Source organism: Pipistrellus hanaki (assembly GCF_964339955.1).
Source record: "Pipistrellus hanaki genome assembly, chromosome: 16".
Classification (NCBI taxonomy): Eukaryota; Metazoa; Chordata; class Mammalia; order Chiroptera; family Vespertilionidae; genus Pipistrellus; species Pipistrellus hanaki.
Window position 1 is genome coordinate 146,125 of NC_140518.1, and position 18,161 is coordinate 164,285.

At 53.8% G+C, this 18,161-nt stretch overlaps 1 protein-coding gene across 1 annotated transcript in view; it reads right to left on the minus strand.

The window, feature by feature from the left end:
* TBCD (tubulin folding cofactor D) overlaps positions 1–18,161 on the minus strand; it is a 94,310-nt gene that overhangs the window by 26,156 nt on the left and 49,993 nt on the right. The window contains exons 14-18 of the mRNA XM_084861892.1: positions 15,631–15,787; positions 8,447–8,504; positions 7,220–7,249; positions 4,918–5,003; positions 827–907 (exon numbers count right to left, since the gene is read on the minus strand). Coding sequence (XP_084718018.1) covers positions 827–907; positions 4,918–5,003; positions 7,220–7,249; positions 8,447–8,504; positions 15,631–15,787 — 412 coding nt within the window. The remainder of the gene's footprint in view (positions 1–826; positions 908–4,917; positions 5,004–7,219; positions 7,250–8,446; positions 8,505–15,630; positions 15,788–18,161) is intronic.

An 18,161-nucleotide genomic window follows, 5' to 3' on the forward strand; every position in this document is an offset into this window, starting at 1 on the left:
ATTACAACCTTGTAGATTGCCAGTGGAAATGTAAGATGATGCAGACACAGGAAAACCAGCATGGTTTTTGAGGTTTCTAAAAAATTAAAAATAGAATTACTGTATGATATAGCAATTCTACTTCTGGGTATATACTCAAAAAAATTGAAAAGCAGGGACTTAAAAAAATATTTGGACATTCTTGTTCATAGCAGCATGATTCACAGCAGACAAGAAATAGAAGCAAGTTAAGAGTTGGTCGATAAATGATGGAAAAGAAAATGTGGTATGTCCAACAATGGGATATCACTCAGCCTTAAGAAGGAAAGACATTCTGGCACCTGCTTCAGCATGGATGGACCTTGAGGACATAGTAAAATCAGCCAATCACAAAGGGACAAATGCTGTGTGGTTCCATATGAGGCCCCTAGACAGTCAGATGCAACGAGACAAAAAGGAGGATGGTGGGTGCCGGGGCTGGAGGGGGAAAGGGGAGTCACTGTTTAATGGGGATGGAGTTTCAGTTGTGCAAGATGAAAAGTTCTGGGGATCATTTCACAAGGTGGATGTGCTTAACACTACTGAACTGTACACTGAAAATGGTAACGATAACAAGTGGACCAATACCTCTTAAAAACACACATTATAACGGTGTAACAGAATACCTATTCCAATAAAGGTATGGCACTAAAGAGTGTTTGTAAGGAACTCTGCAAGGGTAAAATCACTATGAAATACCTGAACCTAATGTAATAGTGTAAGTCAGGTATACTTCCATGAAAAATAAAATGTGGTTCACAAAAGAACTCTGAGGCTCCCATCACCTAAACCAGAACCCAACACGTACCCATCCCAGTGGCTGATCTTCATGGTGAGCAGGTGGTCTATCATCGGCCGTGTGTACTCAGGGAAGCCGGCAATGAACATGCTGAAAAGACAACAGCTGATGAGCACTTAGCGGCTCCCACCTTGTGCACGTGCGCCCCACTCGGCGTGGGTGGAAGGAAGGCAGTCAATACACCTAAACGTGGGAAAGGACCACATCTAGAAGAAGTAAGAAACCGGAGACAACGGGACCTGGGGAGGGAACCGGGAGGCCGGAAAGAGAGGTAGACAGACACGAATGCTCTCCTGCACCTTCTGAACTGACAAGCACATGTAACACCTTCCCCCAAAACGCACTGTTACACTTCCTGCCTCTAACACAGCCCATCGCTGACACAGACTGAACCTGCATGTCACCCCCATCCACCGTGGACTTGGTCATCACCACCCACGTGTGACAATGCAGCTGAGAGACAAAGTGAACGGCACAGAAAACCAAGGGGAAACACAATTTCACACGGGTCCTTTGTGGGCACATGTGTGTGCATGCCGGGATGAACACGAATGCCAGGCAGGCATGCTGGTGCCACGATGTGAGGTCGAGGAAAGTGTGCCCGGACTGAGAGAAAGGAAAGCAGAGGCTACTTCCAAAGTGGGTGGGCTGAGAGCCCTTTGAATGGGATGAAATAGCTTGAGAGAGTCAGAAGGAAAAATAGAAACATCAGACAGGAGACCAGCTGCCGGAAACAGAGCTGAGCCTTGACCCCTGGTCCCACAGCACCTAAGGGCCCCTGGCACCACCGTCAGACAGGCTCGCCCCAGGCCAGTGTCCAGGAGCTGGCGGGATTCCAGAAACACAGGCAGAGGAATGACTTCTGGCCTCTCAGGAGCGGAGGCCTGCGCCGGTGTGCTCTGGCACCAACTAGCGGCGACCTCAGAGACACCCTGCTGAGCGCCCACCAGGCATTGCCCAGCGCTTGCTGAGCGCCCACCAGCATGTGTGCAGAAGCCAAGTGCAACCAAGAGGTATCCAGCAGAGAGTGGAGGGTGAGGGCGAAGAGCCTGAGGGGACAGCTGGCTGTGTGACAGGAATGAGGGGCCTCTGACCAGCACTTTGGACAGTGGCGGGAGGAAGGACCGGTGGCAGGCTCTTCAAGTGTCCAGGGTGGTGTGAGCTGGACGAAGGCGACAGCTGAGTGGAGAAGCAGGACGAGGAGCGTGTGAGGGCTATTAGGGATGCAGAAGTGACAGAACCAGGTCACTGACCGGATGCTGGCAACAGGGAGCAGCCACTGAGCTGGCTGCACGGCATGCTGTGCTCTGAGCGGTCTACAGAGGGAACGGCACACCTGCCTCCCTGGAGAGCTCAGAGCACAGGGACGTGCAGGGCTGCTGCCGAGCCAACGGCTACCAGAAAAATGTGACACACTGCACGGCAAGAAGGACGCACAGGACTGCAGTGTCAGAAATCTATCTGTTCAGGGAATTCACAACAGCAAGAGACAAACCAACAGAACGTGCCAATCGCTGCAGTTAGGTCCGCACCCAGGACCACAGTGGAGACAAGCGTCGGGACATGGAGACAGAATGACTGTGAGGCTACAGGAGCCCACCCACGCCTCACCCCACTCACACGCATTCCAGAAAAAGTGAACTTGGGGACAGAGGGCTCCGAAGCAGCTGGGGCTAGGACAAGAAGATGCTGTGGTGACGGAATGTTCCTCATGCTGACCACGTTTAAATGAGTAAATTTTACTATATGCAAATTATGTGTATAAAAAGGGGGTGTACAAAAATAAAGCCAAAGACTAGGAAAACATCTGCAGACTCTGGATCTGAAGAAGGAGCTGCACTCAGAATACACAAGTCTCAGCAAGAAAACAACAAACAAGCAACAAATTTGTCAAAAATGAAAAGAGGCTCACTGTCATGAGTCACTGGGAAGGCAAATCAGCCCCTCCTCCTGCACACCCACTAAAGAGCGGAAATCGTAAAAACTGACCACGCGAGGCTGCAGGGTGGGAGGGAACAAAGAGCTCCTGGCCAGTGGGCGCTGCCACTTGGAAAACGATTTGGTAGCTTCTTTTCTTTTCTTTTTTAAATATATTTTTTTTATTTACTTCAGAGAGGAAGGGAGGGAGAGAGAGAGGGAAAGAGAGAAACATCATTGATGAGAGAGAATCACTGATCAGCTTCCCCTTGCAAGCCCCCTCCTGGGGACCGAGCTCACAATCCAGGCATTGAACCTGAGGGGGCTTGCACTTTAAGAAAGCGGCTGAAATGACCACCAGACAGGACTGCCCCCCAGCCCCACAGCCCAGGTGCTTCCATTCGTGCAACTCGAGTCCGTGTGTGGAAATCCCACTCCCCAAACACCTGCCACAGGCCCTGCAGCCACTCAGCCGAGACATGAGCCCCTCGCAATCAGGTGCGATGCTGATCACCTGACCTTCCCCAACCCACAGATGTGCCCAGCTGCAAGTGACCCTGGGGCGACCCCAGCACCTCGCTCTCGAAACCCCTCCAACCTGCTGCCAGCACCCACTCACTCCAGCACACCCGCCCTATCCCCTGACCATCCCGCACCAGGCAAGGCCCTGACCACCTCCTTGCTTCTAGTTACCAAAGTGCAGCCACCATCGCATTCAACATGCAGATCGACCATTAAACTTCGTCCCAAAGCCTCAGGACAACCCAATTCCTCGCACACCCTGGGCTGTCCCCCCAGTGCACACCTCTGCCACGCACCCCTCCCCTCACTCCACTCAGGCAAGACCCAGGTAGTCTGCCCTGCCATGGCCAAGGGGACAGCCCCAAGTCCTCTGGGACCACAGGGTGCAGCCACAGACCCTGCTCCCCATGACCACTGGGCCCCGCCCTCACAGACTGCTTCTGGCACACAGGCGAAATGCAGTGAAAGACACCCTGAGCAAGGTCACTTCTCCAAACATCTCCGTGCAATGCAGACGAGCCATTGCTCCAGAAACCTCAGCGGCATGAGCGGATGCCGAGGCGAAGCACCGCTTGTTAGCCATGCAGCCCTCGGAGGGGGCAGGTTCTCCGCAGACGATGTGTGCTCAGGTGTTACCACCAGGAAGACAGGACGCACACGGGAAGACTGCTGAGGCACAGAGGCTGAGAAGGTGGAGGCGGGTGGGAAGGACGCTAAAGACGAGACATGTCCAGTCACAGAGTCCTTCTGGGAAAGAGGCCAAACTCGGCATTTCTGAAAAAGGTATGTCCACCCTAGTTACGGGGAAATGCCGCTTCTGCGAGTCTGTGCGTCACAGTGTCAGGAATCTGTCCCCAGGACACATGACGGCTAACGATTAAAAACGTGGGGCCCACTCCTCCCAATTCAGAGGAACTCATCGCACATGGCACCTGCGCTGTCCTCCTCACGCTGCAGCTGGTGGTGGACTGGGACATGGAAGCCATTTCCCAACCCTCGGTCCCTAAGTAAAAGCATCGCTGTAACTGCTGCGAACTGCACTCAGGGATGTTAAATATTCATTTCCTGACCTGATTCCTCAAACACCTCTTCCTCTGAGCACGCAGACAGCCGGGACACACCGCCACCGGGAGAACACATGCGCTGATGCAGAAAAAGCAAGTCACTCCCAAACAAGGTTTCTTTCTGAGAAGCTCAATACACGGGTGATGCCCAGGACAGCTGTCAGGCAGGCAGGGCACGGCCTGGCCCGCGGCCATTCTCCATGGAGACCAGCCCTGAGCAGAAACAGGACGACGAGTGGAGGGCGGTGACCAGAGCGCACGCTCACTGCGTCAGCTCCAAAACCGTTAACGCTTTTTAAAGTGAGCCAGCGTCTCTCCCTCTGTGCATCTCTCCCCTCCCGCTCGGCCGCCGTTCCCGTGGCTCCGTCGGAAGTGCCTGTCCCCATGCACTTCCTGAAGTTTCACATAAACGGAACACATGGTGTGACGCATCCGCTCATGAGAAACACGAGTGCGGATAACGGTTCCCAGGCCCACCTGCACCCGTTCACACTAAGCAGCCATCACACAATGACCTTCCGGGACGAAGGGAGGAAGGGCAGAAGCTGACTGTAGCCATCTGGGTCAATGTTAAATTTTGTGACAGTAAAAACTTACCTTATAACTAGGAAACAGTTAGATCTGTTACCAACAGCAAAATAGTCAGCAGTAGTCAAAATGTCAATTCCGTGAGGGAAAGTGCCCTGGGGAAAAGGAGAGCAGAGAACAATGGTGACAACAATGTGAATGCGGGAGGGCTCGCACCAGCTCACGCATCGCATCCTGTACGTGCACACTCACAACGAGGCAGCCAGACAGCGTGACAGCGGCTCCTCAACCGCTCCCCCACAGGCTGCCAGGCAAGTCGTCACTGAGCATCTATCCCGGCCCCACGTGGCTCTAAAACTATGCCAATCTCTTTAAAATATGTAATTTTTTCCAAATGACTCAAGCATTTCCATTTTAAATTGTTGTAGGGGGCCTTCCTTCAGTCACACACTATCCAAGACATCCAGGTTCAGCAGCATCAAAGCTACTGATTCATTGCACCTGCACTCCCGTCCAGGCAGAGGGACCCCACCAGCGCTCCCCGCAGGGACCCTGGAACCCTGGACAGGAGCCACACCGCAGCCTGTGAGAGAATGAGAGACAGGGCTTGACAGCTGACACCCAGAAGCTCCCTGAAAGGGGGAGACAGGGCACCTCACCCATGAGGCTCGTCCAGCCCAGCCCCAAAGTCTGCATGTTATTACTGAGAACACTCCGGTAACAGTATTTAAAAATCTGAAAACAAAAGGTCTTCTAAAAAGACTTCAATACTTGACCAACTTTCAACCACTGAGTGGAAGCCTTCTGGCCATGGGCCCACAGGAGGGGGGCAAGAGGCCCAGCCTGCCCTGCTCTCAGGGTCCCTCCTCACCCCCGGGGCTGGCAGGGCAAAGCGGGCAGGAGTCTGACAAGCAAGCACCCAACCCTGCACCTGTGCCCCCATGGGAAAAGCACTCCCAAAGCGACAGGGAGGAGCAGGGTGCATGGAGGAAGGAGATGAGCAGTGGGCTGTCCTGTCCCTGAGGATGACCCGTGCCCAGACACCAGCTCCGGTCAGTGACACACAGGAACTACGCAGGGCTGGTTCCAGACTGCGACAGGACACTCACCAATGGGATGTCTGATTAACAGGCAACATGTAAAGGCCAATTTGCCTCATGACCCAGCTACACGCAGACAGGAGACATCCCACCACCCGTGGGCAGCAGGAACCTGGCCCACCTGCACTGTCCACCCTCACCAGTACACACAACTCACCCACGACGGCTGGAAAAAAGGCCACCGTGGCTCCCGAGGTGGGGCCTCCCCTGTAGGCGGCACTCAGACCTCTCCCACTGCCTCTGTCCTCCCACCCCTCCTGGCCCCAGACCATCCAGGCCCACCTCTGAGCAGCAACACTGGCAAAGCATCCCCGCCCACACAGCTCCAGCAGCCCAGGAGGCAACGCCCCCGGCATGGAATGCAGGCCCCGGGGTCAGGACGGCAAGCCTGTCCGCCTCAAGGTCCCTGACAAGCAGGCCTGGTGGGCAGTGCTCAGGTAGTCCCTGACCCTGCCTCTTCCTCCCCAGAGTTTGGGTACCACCTTGGAATTCTGTTTTGCCCATTCCTCTCAGGTGCTGCCTCGCCTCCTGAGCCTTCTGCACGGGGTTCCCCCAGCTCCCGCAGCCCGACTTCTGTCCAAGTCCCACTTGTCCCCTGGTACCGCCTGCCAAGTCCTCATCACACACTCACCGTCAGCCCGAACCTGCCTCCAGGTTCACCTCTCACCCCTTCCAACCAGAGCTCAACTCAGGGTCTCCCACACATCACCTGCCTCTGGCCATTCTCAGCCAGGCCCACCATGCGTCCGAGCCTGTCACCCTCACCTCAGCACAAATCGTTCAGGAACAAAGGCCACACCTCCCAGCCAGGGCTGACCAGTGAGGGATTCAGAGCGTAGCGGCACGATGATGCCAGCGAGCACCAAGGCGCCATGGGGCCGCTGCTTCTGGAAGCTGGCTCATGCCACATGTGGGCCGGGCAAGGACTGCATCGCTGTCCCCAAGAGCCAGGCTCCTCTGCACACCCCCCTGAGCACCCATGGGCAATGGCAACACAGGGTGGCCCTCAGCAGTGCATGAGACACTGATTTTTGACGTGTGTATGTGCATAAAATTACCTCTACATTCACTTACTAATTGTCTAAAACTTGTGTCAACACTCACCTGAGGCACCTTACAAGTGAGTCTATGACCAGAATCGTGTTCAGTGTTAGTTTATTCTAGGCAAATGCGTTACCCAGGCCTAACAATGCAAGAAGATACTTGGTTTGCAGTTTTTAGTATTTCTGCCTCTAAATCTACAGGAAGCTGTAGGAATGAAGTAGACATACCTGTCTTCCCACATTCTCCTGGAAAGCAGCCTAAGGAACAGAAGAACAAACAGCAGAGTGAGCGAACCTTGCCCTTTGCTAAACATCAGGGACAGACTCAGAACAAATGACCCGTGGCTTTATTTTTCCCATAAGAGTCCTCATTGGTGGCTGATCAGAGCCTCCGGGGCGGTTTGTCCTGCCTGTACATCCTGGTGCTCTTCAAAACCACAATTTAGCCTTAGCCGGCTGGGTTCAGTGGAGAGAGCATTGGCCTGCAAACTGGGTCCCAGGTTCAATTCTGGTCAGGGACACATGCCCGGGTTGTGGGCTGGATCCCCAGTGGGGGACGGGTGTGCAGGAGGCAGCTAACCAATGATTCTCTCTCATCATTGATGTTTCTCTCTCTCTCTCTCTCTCTCTCTCTCTCTCTCTCTCTCTCTCTCTCCCCCTCCCCCTCCCTCCCTCCCTCCCTTCTCCCCTCCCTTCCTCTCTGAAATCAATAAAAATATAAAACACACACAATTTAATGTTTCAAGTTATAAAATGAGACACAGCCTGAAAAGTGACCTCTGGCAGCTAATGCTAGGCCTGAACCAATGCCTTAGTGAAGGCCTCAGATGTAAAAAATGGGGATAGAGACAAAGCAATTGGTTAAACAAAAGCCAAATCCAGGGTTGTAAGGATCAGAGCCTTCGGCTGTGCCCGCCACCTCTTGGCGCAGAGGGGAACAGACCCAGGAACCAGTGACCTCAAGAACCATCGCGTGGGAGCAGGGAGACTTTCACACAGAACGCGGATGTGAACACACACAGGCGCCACCAGGCCGGATGCATCCGTATCTGGGGACGTAGCTTCGTGGAAAGAGATTTTATCCCCAGGAATCAGGTCCAGTGAGCTTCGCACAGAGCAGTGACTCCTGCTGCCTCGGCTCTGCATCTGCTGGTGCACAGGGTGCACTTCATGCTCCGTGTAGGACTTCCCGTAACTTGTTAAATTACGACTTTAACTTGAAATCATGATTTCTGTGGTTTCATTCCACCTCTTCTCCAAGGTTCACAATGATACCAGAGCCCGGACTGCCTCTCGGCCACCCTCTCCTCCCGCCTGGTCTGACAGCCACCCGGCCGGGAACCCTAACCCTGACTGCCAACACAGGAACCATGAGTGTGGCTGCCAGGCCAGCCTCACACAGCAGCACAGGCCAGAGCCCCGCACGCAGGGAAAGGAACGAGAGGGGGGACTTACAGAGGCGGCCCTCCTGCAGTTCACGTTCCGGTCGAACACAGTGGCAATGACCAGCGCGCTGTGGGAAAGGGATAAACAGCTGATTAAAAGGAAACCTGCGGAGACTCAGATCCCACGACACTAACTGGGAACCCCGCCTTTCATTCGTTGTCCGTGACTCAGGCGCACCACAGCTGCCGCCATATGTGCGCCAACGGTGGCTGACCCTGATCGGAATGAGAGCACCAGGGAGTGCGCACCTGAGCACAGGCCCGGGACAGCCACGGAAGCCACGGAAGCAGGGCTCCCAGAAGAGGAGTGGGGGAGGGGAAGGCGGCACGGCCCAGGGTGACACACAGGGAAGAGGCTGCAGGAGCCAACCCTATGCCCTCCCAGGAGCAGACAGACCAAGGGCAGAAACAGCTATGGGGTCACAAGAGCCCTACAGGTGGCAGGTCCCCCAAACCACACCCCGCTCTCAAGGCTTCGTTTACATCCCTTCCGAGGGTCATCGCCTGTCATCCTTACGAACTGACTAGGACTCACCTGACTGTGGCAACAACAGAAAACAACTGACTGAGGGCGGGCTGCAAAGCATGACTTGAAATCTCAGGTGATAGAACTGTTCTGTTGGTACTGTGGTTTGGAACCCAACTTTATCCATCTGTCAAAACCCGAAGAACTGTACGTGACAAGGTGACCGATCCGAACGTGAGGACCGGGAGGGCTGTGGGCTGGAGGGGCTGCGGAACACAGTGCACAGACTCTTCCTCGGTGCTGTGAAGCGACTGCACACAGACTGCAGGCGCAGGAAGCACCGCAGAGAACGGGGGCCACGGAGTATGGGGGGCGGGGCGGGCGGGGCGGGAGGTGTCCCTGCGAACACAGGGCCTTCGAGCTCTACTCCTGGATGCGGATAGAAAGGCGTTCTCCGCTAAGAGAACACGGACTCTTGACCGTGGCTGGTTCCAGGGATGGGGCAAAGAAAGAAAGATAAGCCTGGAGCATCGGTCGGGCTAGGAAGTAGGAAAATATTCTAAAACTAAAAGTACAGGTGCTCGTGAGAGGCCGCAGCCAGCAACGTGAAGCAGATCCCAGCGGCCAGAGGTGGAGCAGCTGAGCAACAAAAGGAGCAGCAGCTTTACATGAAGATCCCAATAATACAAGTGCCAGCGCCCACAGGACACAGCGAGCCCGAAGCACCCGAATTCACAGAGGGAGCAGACACCTCCTCCTCCGAGAAGGGGAGAGACGCGCTGTGACCATGGCGGCACCTGGCCCGGCAAAACCACCCACGGGCGTGAAAACGGGTGACGCCTATGGAGAAAGGACACAGTCTTCAACATTTGTTACTTGTAAAGGAAACAACATGGTAACTGCAGACCCACCGCAACGGGGGTCAAGGCCAGCACCCCCACGTGAGTCTGGGACGTGCCCCAAATGTGGCCGAGCAGCACACCAAGTACCGGCCGCAGTTTGGCCAACAGTGACTCCGGGCTCTGTCCTCGGTTTTGCTACATGAGGGGTTATCATCAGGGAAGCTGGCAGAGGGCTGGTGGACTAATGTAACAATACCACTTTAAAACCCAGCTTTTGCCTGGCTGGTGTAGCTAAGAGGTCCTGGGTTCAATTCCCAGTCAGGGCACATGCCTGGGTTGCAGGCTTGATCCCCAATGGGGCCATACAGGAAGCAACCAATCAAGGCTTCTCTCTCATCGATGCTTCTATCTCCCTCTCTAAAAATCAATAAAAACATGGTTTAAAAAAGAAAAAGAAAAAAGAAACCCACACTGCTTTTAACCACTATAGACTCTTAAGTTAATTCAACCAATCAACTGTGTATGTACCTATGAAATGTAACTGGTTTTTAATATTGTTTTGATTTGGACTAAATTGAGAAAACCACTCTAATTTCACTTTGAGAACAAAGCTGGCTTCCCTAGAAATACTGGTAAGTTTCCAACAGAACCAGGTATGACCACCCTGGTTAGTGTGTGGGTGGAAGCTCCCACAGGCTCCCTTGTCCAGTGCAGCTCCCCTCGGCAAGGAGGGCCACATGTGAGCCACACACTTGGCCTCAGTCTCAGAGGCCACGTGGAGAGCGGCCCGGGAGCCGGGCTGCCAGGGCTGAAACGCCTCTCAGGCGTCTTCCCAGTTTGCTTTCGCTTCGGGGGTTCAGGCGATACTTCACCAGGATTTCCCAACAAGAGAAATGGTCTGTGTCAAACAGAAAGGGACTTTCTTTCTCGTCCGAAGGGGGGGGGAAGGGGGGGCAGCGCGCGCGAGCGGATGGAAGCTGCATGCCTAAACCTGCCTGCGTCCCAGGCACCTGGTTTTGATTGGCAGGTACAGCAAGAGGCATATCTCACCCCAGTCAATCTGTGTTAGTTTATATAATGTTTTACAGGAATAAAAAGCAAAATACACTGTTGTTATCTTAAGTAATAGTAATTCGATAATTTTAGAGTTTAAAAAAATTTTAAATATCAAGCCAGCAATGATGTATCCACATTGTTTTAAAGTTGCAAATCAAGTTAAAATGCCAGACCTGCCTAAGGCCGAGTTAGTCTGGAAAAGGAAAGCTCCCAGCACCAGACTTTCCACGTTGCTGTAAGTCACAGCAGAGCCAAACGAAGGCCAAGGGCGTTGACCAGGTGAGGGGCACTCTGACCTGTAATCAGCACTGAACTTTTCTTGAAAAACAAAATGGTTATCTTCCTTCTGGAAGCGGGCCAGGGCCCCAGAGAAGGTCGCAGGAGAACAAGACGTGGCTCTGAGCTACGCAAGCCATTTCCTGATTTCTCAGGACAAGCTTGCCCTCGAGGAAGAGATCTGGGAGCCAATCCCCAGGGCTGCGCTGCCTGGGGAGCAGAGCTGCCCAGGACAGGGCGGGGCTGCAGGCTGATGTCAGCAGCTCCATTTACAACAGAGTTTCAGGTGAGGAAATCGCTGGAAGGTGAGGGCCCGCCGCTGGCCGGCAGCAGCTCCTTTTCTTTCCTTCTTGCCAATTAGCTTCTGGATCAGAGACAAAGCACAGCCATTCTGCACCATTTTAATGTTACGGATTTCCTTGTTCCTAAATTACAGTGGGCTTTTCTCAGGAAACCCTGTTTACTTTCCTCCAAAAAAAAAATTGCTCATCTCTTCACCTGTCTGTGTCTAATCTCAGGAAATACAGATTTTTCAGAAGCACCCCAAACTCATTCAAAACAATTAAATTTGCTTGAAAACTTGCTTTGTGACATTATAAACAGCAAGCTCCTTAGAAAGTGGGCAGCTGAACCTGCACTTGCCCCGACCTTCCAGGGGTGTAAAGAGGCGGCCAGGCCTCTGACCTGTCACCACATGGTGCCTTTCAGCCTAGTCAGTCTGACCTCTGACCTCTAACCATGTGGCCTTTCGGTCCAGCCAGTCTGACCTCTGACCTCTCACCACATCCAATCCTACTGCCTCCCTGTTACTGCTGCCCCGATTCTTTTTATCAGACATTCCCACTTCATTTACAGAATTACATTTTAATCTCCACTGCCAACTTCTGCAGGAAGAGTTTGTGAAAGTCTGGTTAAAGATATCAACATTTCACAGTGCCAGGACTAATGGGCTTAAAAGCTGACAATTAAAATGTGGCCACTTATTACAAAGCAAAGGAGGCAGATCTCGAAAGACACACCCCAACCGATACTCCTGGGCAGGCAAAGAGGTGCGGGCCAGCAGCATCCTCCGGGCTCACCTGGCACCGTGACTCACCGGCAGCCCTCCCACCTCAGCCTGTCGTCTAGATGGACCAGGAAGAGCTACAGCACAGGCTCCTCCCTCAGAACCTGCCAAACTGGCCCGAAAGCCCGAGGGGCGTGGCTCCCAGAGGCACATTCAGTGATCCGGGATGAGACAGGGAAAGGGGACGAAACTCCACACGCCCACCAGGGTGGGCCCGTGCTAATTAGGAGAAATTAGAAAGGCTGAGCAGGAGTTGGGGAGTCCCTGCCGGCAGATGGCTCCCTGTGCGACGCTGTGCACACTCACTATCGACGCCTGGGGCATGCCCAGGAAGTCAGGAAAGTAACCTCCCCTGAGATCAAAGTGCCCAAGTGCAACCACAGGAGTTTCTGCAGAGGACGCTGGCCACCAGCTCAGCAAATGCTCCTTCTCATGTGGAGCGAGGTGCTTAAATGAGTCCCAGCTCAGAACGGCGAGTGTTCTGAACACCCACCCATCTCAGTCCAGGCACAGCGGGGGACGGGGAGTCCTGTGGGGTTCATTTGGAGGACCCTCAGGGCCCCCAGAGGGCAGGCCTGGCTCCACCCATTTAGCTACAGCAGATCTACAAGGTCGCCTTCACTCAGACACGAGCAGACCACGCTGACCGCCCCCCTGGCCACACGGACCAGCCAGGGGTTCTTCCGTCCAGTCCCACCATGAGCCATGCCCAGAAAGCTGGCAGCTCAGTGGGCCCCAAATCGGTCTTTCCTTTTCTGAATAACAGAGGGTGGCCCTGGAGTACACTGTGCCAGCGCCTCAGCCTCCATGACAACCAGGTCCCCTGTGCGGTGACACACGCTCCACTTCAGACCTGTGCTCGGCTCTGGCCCCTCAGGCTGCTGTGCAGGCCTCGCCCAGGCATGGGTCCAAGGTCCACAGGGCATGGATCCGCCCACACCAAATCCAGCTAGCAACACCGACTCTCACGCCCATGTCATGCTCAGGCCAGGCTTAAGCACAGCAACTCCTGAGACTGGTTTTCATGGTATAAAGTCGCTGCTGATTAGCGTGGGGCCTAGTTCTGAAGTCTCGGAAAGCATCAGTCACTAGCTTGTGGCTAGAAGAGCCGCTTCTGTTCCAAGAGCCAGGGACCGGGCAGGAAGAGGCCCTGTCCGTCCCACAGGCCCCGTGGGGACGGGAGGGCGGGACATTCGCGGGTCACTGCTCTGCGTGGTGGCCGACACTCATCCCTGCAGTGCGGTGGGTAAGCAGCTTTCACCCCAAGCAGAGAAGTGGGCGCCTGGCGGCCACCCACCCCATGCCCAGCCCTCCCACCGTCCCCACAGAGTGCAGCCTCACCGCATTCCAATTTCCTCGCCCAACCCTCAGCCTTCAGCCCTGATCAGCCGGGGGTCCCAGGAGAAAGATTCCTGCAAGCTCTCCACGGGGACCAATGAAAAGCAGTGCAGTTCGCTCTGGGAACTGGGATGGCTCAGGAGCCAGAACCCTTTCAGCGGTGTGACCGTGCCTCACTCAGCACCTGCCAGCGGCCCCCTCTGGGCAGGTGTCCTCGGTGCGGTGGGCACGACCACAGCGCCCACCTGCTCACGGCACTGCCAACAGGGAGGAGCCTGGCTGTCCTGTGCCGGCTGAGGTAAGCCCTGCCTTGCTCTGCTTTCATTTCCTAGTTTCGGAAGCCACTTCCAAAAGGTGAGCAGCAGGAGCCGGAGCAGAGTGCCTTCCCTGCTGCAGCATGTTAACAGCAGCAAAGTCCTGCTTACAGAGCAGACGGATCACGGAGCTGCTGGCCGAGGAGCAGCCTCAGCCTCAAGGACGAGTGAGGGACAAGGGGCAGGCAGCCTGGCCTCCGCCACGCTGGGCCTCCTGCCTGCAGGCCAGTGGTCACCAGGACCAGGGCTTCCTAAGACCACTGCGCTGTCACTCTGCCCTTCCCTCAAGGAGGAGAGGAGGAATCAGACATCTTTACAACTTCCAGGAAGTTCCTTCAACTTTATCAGAATTCCCAGGCTATCCTGCAGGCTTTGCTTTGATAGGAGCCAAGATCAAGAGATTCAGGCCAAAGGCACTTCCTGGGCAATAAACAGCCTGTGGTCCCTCTCCTGACCCCAGAAAAGGTGAGCAGGAGGAGGCTCTGAGCCACAGAGAAGCGGAGAAGCTACTGACCACGGGCTGCTCACCAGGTGGTACCGCCCTTCACTGGAGCACCCGGCTGGAGGGCGAGGAGCAGGCCCCCGGGATCTCACGCTCTCTCCGGGCCTCAGGCACAGATCTGGGGGGATGGGGGAGGGGGATCTCCTAAGAACTGTGGGAGGATCATTCTGAAATCCATTTCCTAGTCCAATCATCAGCTGACTGTCACCCACCATGACAAACGCCGAGGCTGCCACCATGCTGGGCACCCTCCTCTGGCCACTTCATACACAGCAACCACAAAGGCCGGACGTATTCACGCCCAAAAATGCAGCAACAAAGCAGAGTACAAAAATTAACTAAAAATCTCACTATACTGGGACACATTTGTTTTGCATTTTTTCCCAAACAAAAATATAGCAGATCTGCCGAAACCGGTTTGGCTCAGTGGATAGTCAGCCTGTGGACTGAAGGGTCCCAGGTTCGATTCCGGTTAAGGGCACGTACCTTTGTTGTGGGCACATCCCCAGTGGGGGGTATGCAGGAGGCAGCCGATCGATGATTCTCTCTCATCAATGTTTCTAACTCTCTATCCCTCTCTCTTCCTCTCTGTAAAAAATCAATAAAAACACATTTAAAAATATATATATCAGATCTTAAAAGTGGGACATGACAGCAAGGGCACACAGATGCCGTAAGGGCTCCGCTGGGGACACACACCGAGAACCCAGGGCCACGTTGCCACAGCATCTGATGGGGCCACCAGCCTGCTAGTGAACACACACCTCCAAGAAACCAGAGAACATACATCTCCCCGTCTCCCAAAGCCACACTGACGAGTGCTCTTTTCGTTCAGAAGGTGTCGATGAAGAAGATGCTAGTCAATCTGTGACCAGTGGATATGCAAGTGCGAGTCCACAAGAATGAGGGGACCAGGCAGGGAGTCCCGCCCTCCACAGCAGGGCTGCCACCCGAAGGCTGGACTCCTTCGAGGTGAAGGCTGACCACTGACGTTCTCTCGGCAGAGCACGCAAATGCTTAGATGCCAACCCACCTGCTCAGTTTCCCGCCTGTTTCCTCCCACTCTCCCAGATGCCCAGTCCCTTCATCTAGGGACCTGCTAGCCACAGGCCAGCCGAAGCTTCTAGAACATTCCTCCTAACACCCTGCCTGAGCTGTTTACCCGCGAAACAGGACCCTGAGCTGCTTCTTTGGAACAGGCCTCCTTTCAGACCGTCGTCAGCTCACGTGGGGCTGCGCTGCACTGTGCTGGCTGCTCCTCGAGCGCCACTGAGGGTGCCGTCTGAGGCGAGAGCAGAGGCAGCTCTGGCCGCCACGACTCCTAACGGTCTTACCTTGAAATCTCGGCCACGAAGGGCTTCAGCTCCTGAGGCTCGTAGGCACGTGCGAAGGCCCAGCACACATAGCAGGCGGCGTCCCTGACGTTGTCACCCACACTGCAGGCACCCCGCTTCTCCTCGTAGGTCAGCGCCCTCAGGATCACAGGAACCACTGGGCAGAGAAGACAGGCTGAATGAGACCAGGGAGGCAGCACATGTGGTTTTAAAGAAATAGCGTCTATTGTGATCACACGACTGTCAGCCCCTCAGCACCAAACAGGCAGGCAGAACCAGTATGCGCAGTCCACCCCAAGGTCCTTCTGTAAAAGTGATGACCTCGTCAGAAACTAAACATGCAAAAGGAAAACAGAAGTCCACCAGCTCAAATCAGGTGAACAAGTTTTTTATTTATTTTTTAAACATATTTTATTGATTTATTCACAGAGAGGAAGAGAGAGGGACAGAGAGTTAGAAACATCGATGAGAGAGAATCATCCATCAGCTGCCTCTTGCACACCCCCCACTGGGGATGTGCCCGCAACCAGGTACATGCCCTTGCCTGGAATCGAACCCGGGACCCTTCAGTCCGCAGGCCGATGCTCTATCCACTGAGCCAAACCGGTCCCGGCACAGGTGAACAAGTTTTTTAAAGTTGCCTAAAGCCCTAGCCTTGGCTCAGCGGATAGGGCGTTGGACTGTGGACTGGGAAGGTCCTCGGTTTGATTCCAGTCAAGGGCACATGCTCGGGTTGCGGGCTCAATCCGAGTGGGGGGCATGCAGGAGGCAGCCGGAGACTGGGAGACTCCAAAGGAGAACTGCTGAGGGTGCGGGAAGACAGGCCTGCAATTCACAGGGGACCCAGCCTGGGAGTCTTGTCAAGGGGCCCATAAAAAAGACGCCTGGTTTATAAGTGTGGGCCGAAGCAGCTGCCCAATGAGCAGCCCTGGGAAGAGGAGAACCCCATCACACAGGTGCACTGCCTCTGCTCAGAGGAGTCTCAGGATCAGAACTGAAAGGATAGTAAGTCCACCCACTGTGACCTCCATGATTCCAGGTAACTTGACAGACAAGCTACATGCGTTTAATGGTCTGAAATAGCTGATGTTTACGATAATTTGAAATACATAACAGATTATCCTGGTTCCATTACAAAATGTCTAAATGAGTAATTTACTATAACAGGTGATTTTTCATATAAAGATATGAATTTTCAGACATGTGGTGAGAGTAATTAAATATTTAAAAGGGCTAAAACTTTTCAAGTACCTAGAAAGGTTTTGCTTATTAGAGACATATAAATTACTTAAAAATATCACATTCATGTATTAGGTTTTTAAAGTATAAAGAAATGTAATTAATTTTATAAGTGAACCAAACTATTTTAAAGCCTTTTAAAATAATTATAATTATTAAGTGTAACAGAAAAAGCTTACATAAACATTGTAATTTAAAAATCAAACACAATGTTAAATTTTTTTTAGGTGACACTTAATGGAATTTTCTGAAAGACCACACTGAAAGTCCCACTTTACTGACTGAAACAAACAAGGGTGCTGCCACAAAACGCGCGGACAGCTGGCACTAGTGGGTAGAAAAGTGAGGAGAGGAGAGTGGGTCCCAGGAGATGGAGATCGTGTCTGGGCCAACATGCTTCTGGTCCACATCTGAGCCCGTGGCGCTGAAAGGTCAGACCACGGCAGGGAGAAGGACAAGCCCCATGCCCCACGCCCCTCGGGATGAGAGGCACAGGAGGGTGAGCTATCCGTGCACACAGCCACAGCATCCGTGTTCTGCAGTGTTACACCCGGCCACAGCTGCCAGCAGGACGAGGGACTGCAGGCTTCCCACATGGGCCACCACAGAAGCCCGCCATGCAGCTCTCGCACGTGACGTCGTGAGAGGGTGATGGTCCCAGCACAAGAGGCGAGCGAGACCAAGCCCTCAACAAAGAAAATGAAGGCGCAGCTCAACAGCCAGCGGGGAGGCCCAGGGACGGTCAGGCGGCGCGTCACCGCCAGCCCCCAGGGTGCCGGGGTGCACGTCCTAGTCCCTCCGAGCACCCTCGGCCGGCACCGCGAGCCCCTGGTCGCACAAGGCGCCCGCTGTGCCGCCGGCGGCCTGAGAACGGCACCCCCGTGTGACGTTAAGAAAACTAAAGCATCAACTATTCGTACGTGCGCCTATCACCACAGAAACTATCTTCCAGAGAAATGGATCTAAAAACAGTCTTAGGTTAAAAAAAATAAATAAATAAATGGAGACAAGGCAGGACTGTGAATATTATCCACAAGTAACCCTTCTGCCTTTCTGTATCCAAGGATATTTGCTTCTAATTAAATAGCAAGAAAAAGTGGATTTGATTCTGCATAGTTTACTTTATGTACATGTGACAATTATTTTTCATAAGATTGTAAATGCTCACATAAATTTACTTTAAATTGCATTTTAAAAGCTCTCCGCGTGAAAGAACATCCCTCGCTCCCGGGCACTGGCCATGTCCACCTTCTCAACACGAAGCTCACAATCACGACTCCTGAGGACGAGTA